Raw genomic sequence first — 4,063 nt, 5'->3', positions numbered from 1 at the left:
ACCATAAACAAGACCAAAAGACAACCCTCAGAATGGGAGAAAATATTTGCAAATGAAGCAACTGACAAAGAATTATTCTCCAAAATTTACAAGCAGCTCATGCAGCTCAATATCAGAAAAACAAAGAATCCAATCCAAAAATGGGGAGAAGACATAAATAGACATTTCTCTAAAGAAGATATACAGATTGCCAACAAACACATGAAAGAATGCTCAACATCATTAATCATTAGAGAAATGCAAATCAAAACTACAATGAGATATCACCTCACACTATTCAGAGTGGCCATCATCAAAAAATCTACAAACAATAAATGCTGGAGAGGGTGTGGCGAAAAGGGAACCCTGTTGCACTGTTGGTGGGAATGTAAATTGATACAGCCACTATGGAGAACAGTATGGAGGTTCCTTAAAAAATTACAAATAGAGCTACCATATGAGCCAGCAATCCCACTACTGGGCCTATACCCTGAGCAAACCATATTTCAAAAAGAGTCATGTACCACAATTTTCATTGCAGCTCTATTTACAATAGCCAGGACATGGAAGCAACCTAAGTGTCCATCGACAGGTGAATGGATAAAGAAGATGTGGCACATATATACAATGGAATATTACTCAGCCATAAAAAGAAACGAAATTGAGTTATTTGTAGTGAGGTGGAAGGACCTAGAGTCTGTCATACAGAGTGAAGTAAGTCAGAAAGAGAAAAAAAAATACCTTATGCTAACACATATATATGGAATCTAAAAAAAAAAAAAGGTCATGAAGGACCTAGCGGCAAGACGGGAATAAAGACGCCGACCTACTAGAGAATGGACTTGAGTATAGGGAGAGGGAGAAGGGTAAGCTGGACAAAGTAAGAGAGTGGCATGGACATATAAACACTAAGAAACGTGAAATAGATACAGTGGGAAGCAGCCGCATAGCACAGGGAGATCAGCTCCGTGCTCTGTGACCACCTAGAGGGGTGGGTTAGAGAGGGTCGGAGGCAGGGAGATGCAAGAGGGAAGAGATATGGGGACATATGTATATGTATAACTGATTCACTTTGTTATAAAGCAGAAAGCAACACAGCATTGTAAAGCAATTATACTCCAATAAAGATGTTAAAAAAATAAAGTACTTTCCTGGAGGACTTTGTAACATACTAGGTCAAGCCATTTTCTGGGATCTTCCAATTTTTCCAAAAGGAAAGATGTTCTACACTTTACATTATTTTTTAAAATTTATTTTATTGAAATACAGTTGATTTACCATGGTGTGTTAATTTCTGCTGTACAGCAAAGTGATTCAGTTATACATATATATATATTCTTTTTCATGTTCTTTTCCATTTTGATTTATCTCAGGATATGGAATATAGGTTTCCCACTTTGTGTGATTTTTATCATCAGTTCCCAGGTGTGAGTTTATCTTAGTAGTTGTTGACTGCTGTATTTTAAAAGCTGCTCACCCTTTTGGATTCTCATTGTAGACCCTAAGACTTTTGTTCATCTACTCTTTTTTCCCCCCTCCCTTGCAGGTAAAATTAGTATTTTCAAAAGAACCTTCAAAGCCTTTGGCTCCACGAATTCTACCAAACCCTCTGGCAGCTGCAGCGGCTGCTGCAGCTGTGGCAGTGAATTCCCCCTTCAGCCTCCGAACTGCTCCAGCAGCCACGCTGTTCCAGACTTCTGCAGTCCCTCCAGCCCTCCTGCGGCCAGCTCCTGGACCCATTCGGACCGCCCACACTCCTGTGCTGTTTGCTCCTTACTGAATTCCAAATGGGAGTAACTGTACTGCAATAATTTTTCAAAAAACACAAAACAAAAAGAGAACTATGCAGTGTTTATTTATAGTTTAAAGTATATCTGAAGAGCCAGGACTTTTGATAGTGAATTGAAAAGAGTATTAAAAAAAAAAAAAGGAGGGAGGTTTAGGGGTGGGAGGGAGGGGTGGTCTTTTCTCCAAAGTAAAGCATTCCTCTTGAACATTGAGTGTTTTAGAAGTGATCTCCAGCATTGACTTGTAGTGGTATCTAGAACTTCTGAAGCCTTTGTGACTGTGCTTTTGGGCACTTGTTTCCCCCTGCATTGTCTTTCCTGCTTTATGAGACAGCTATACATTGTCTAAGGGCATTAACTGGTTCTAACGTATATATAATAATTTACTCTGTAGATTAAAATAATACAGAAAAAAAAAGAAAAAGAAAAAACCACAAAAAACAAAAGCAACACTGTGAATAGTAGTACCCGTGCTGTTCCTCTTGCTATGACAGCAATTCCTGGGTATTTATCCCAAGAAAAGTAGATACAGTAGATGTCTTGTAAAAACAATAGTGCTATGTCTCAATCTATGCCACTAGGTTTTCAAGAATTGCAAAAGGTATAACGAACAACTATTTCATGCCTGTAAGCAGTCAAAAACTAAACACCACCGGATGGTGTGGGGAAGGTCCCTGGTTCACATTCTCCCATCCTACCCAGCTTGGAGATGACTTTAAGTTCAGAATAAAAGAACAGGGCTAAGCATAGAGGTGGGAGAGATTAATAAAAATGGTTTCTTACAAAGTACTTTTCCCTTACCCTGGAACAGTGTTGCTGGAAATAAGAAGTGTTTGTAAAGCACCTATATCTGAAAACAGGTAAACCCATGCATCATGGGTGTTCAGAAAGAAATCAGTACAACTATTCTGTTTCAAGGATAATGGATGATCCTAACCTAGCATGATAATGCAAAGTAAAGATGTTTCATGTTAGTGCATATCCAATAAATCAAAGAATATTGCATCTCTGCAATATCCCCTTTATATCACACCAGTAGGGTTGTCTCTTCAGCAAAGGTTTCTGCTTTGACTATGACGGTAGACGTTAGCTATTGTTGTGGGGGTTTTGTTGTTTTTTTTAGATTTCCTACTGACATGATATAAACAATTAATATATATTTAAATATTAGTAAAACAAGAAAATTGAATCTGCATTAATTTCAGACCAAGGATGTAGAGTTAAAAAATACTGGTAAGATGCATTTGACCATCATTTCTCTAGTGGAGTTGTGAAACACTGACAGACTTCAATATTCACCACAAGGCTGAAAGGAGTTGATGTTTTACCTTAAAACAAGATTTTTCAGGGGTATATATAAATATATGTATATTGTATATATGTTAGAAAGATTAAGAGAATAACTTATAAAAAGAAAATCTATATAAAATAATTATATAACCATCCCGTGTTACATGTTATCATTAAGTTGGTAACAAATGGCATAAAAATAGCTGTGCCTTTAATTTGTGATAAAGGCTATTTGCTTTTTCCCATAGAAAGCTAACATATACCTATCATTATGATGGGGTTCGATGCAGCCAGTCAGTTGCATTAATAAGAATAATGACACTCAAACTTAGAACAATGAAAACATGTACAAATCCACCCTACCAGATTTAGGTTTAGAGAAAAAAAAATATTTTTGAAAGGTTTTGTAAAGACTATTTAAAATATAGGGAAAGGCTGAGTATGGCCTTCCTGAAACTGCTCTTATCTAAACTGTAGTAGACTTTTGAGAGGTCTAAAGACTCAAGGTGAAACGATTTGAGAGATGGGTATTTAGTATTTGTCATTTTATATTTAAGAAACACCCATAGCGTGCTTGGTGCTCAACATTAAACATGGTCTTTGGAGTTCTTCTCCACCATCTAGCTAAAGACATTTGTCATATAAATATATCTTTAAAGCAGTTGACTTTATAGAACTTTTGTTAAACAACCAACCAAAAGAAAAAAGGAAGGAAGGAAGAGAGGAAGAAAGGAAGGAAAAGAAAAGAAAAGAAAAAGTATTCCATCAGTCTTTGGTAAAAGGAATTTCAAAACATACATCTTCTGCCTGAACATGTTGGTTAGAATTGAAATTTGTTTTTGAAAGTATCTGGGTTATAAAGCAGAAAGCAACACAGCATTGTAAAGCAATTATACTCCAATAAAGATGTTAAAAAAATAAAGTACTTTCCTGGAGGACTTTGTAACATACTAGGTCAAGCCATTTTCTGGGATCTTCCAATTTTTCCAAAAGGAAAGATGTTCTAC

The 4,063-nt window shown here is 36.5% G+C and overlaps 1 protein-coding gene across 1 annotated transcript in view; it reads left to right on the top strand.

Moving 5' to 3' along the window:
• The window catches only part of ZNF385D (zinc finger protein 385D), a 768,390-nt gene extending 766,531 nt beyond the window's left edge, over window positions 1-1,859 (top strand). Inside the window, exon 9 of the mRNA XM_055085280.1 lies at window positions 1,526-1,859. Within this exon, the coding sequence (XP_054941255.1) occupies window positions 1,526-1,759 (234 nt within the window). The 3' untranslated portion in view covers window positions 1,760-1,859. The remainder of the gene's footprint in view (window positions 1-1,525) is intronic.
• Window positions 1,860-4,063: the final 2,204 nt, after the last annotated feature.

This window comes from Physeter macrocephalus, chromosome 1, assembly GCF_002837175.3.
Source record: "Physeter macrocephalus isolate SW-GA chromosome 1, ASM283717v5, whole genome shotgun sequence".
In the NCBI taxonomy this organism is placed as follows: domain Eukaryota; kingdom Metazoa; phylum Chordata; class Mammalia; order Artiodactyla; family Physeteridae; genus Physeter; species Physeter macrocephalus.
The sequence above is the reverse complement of the archived record's forward strand: the minus strand, read 5'-3'. Positions and strand labels throughout refer to the sequence as shown.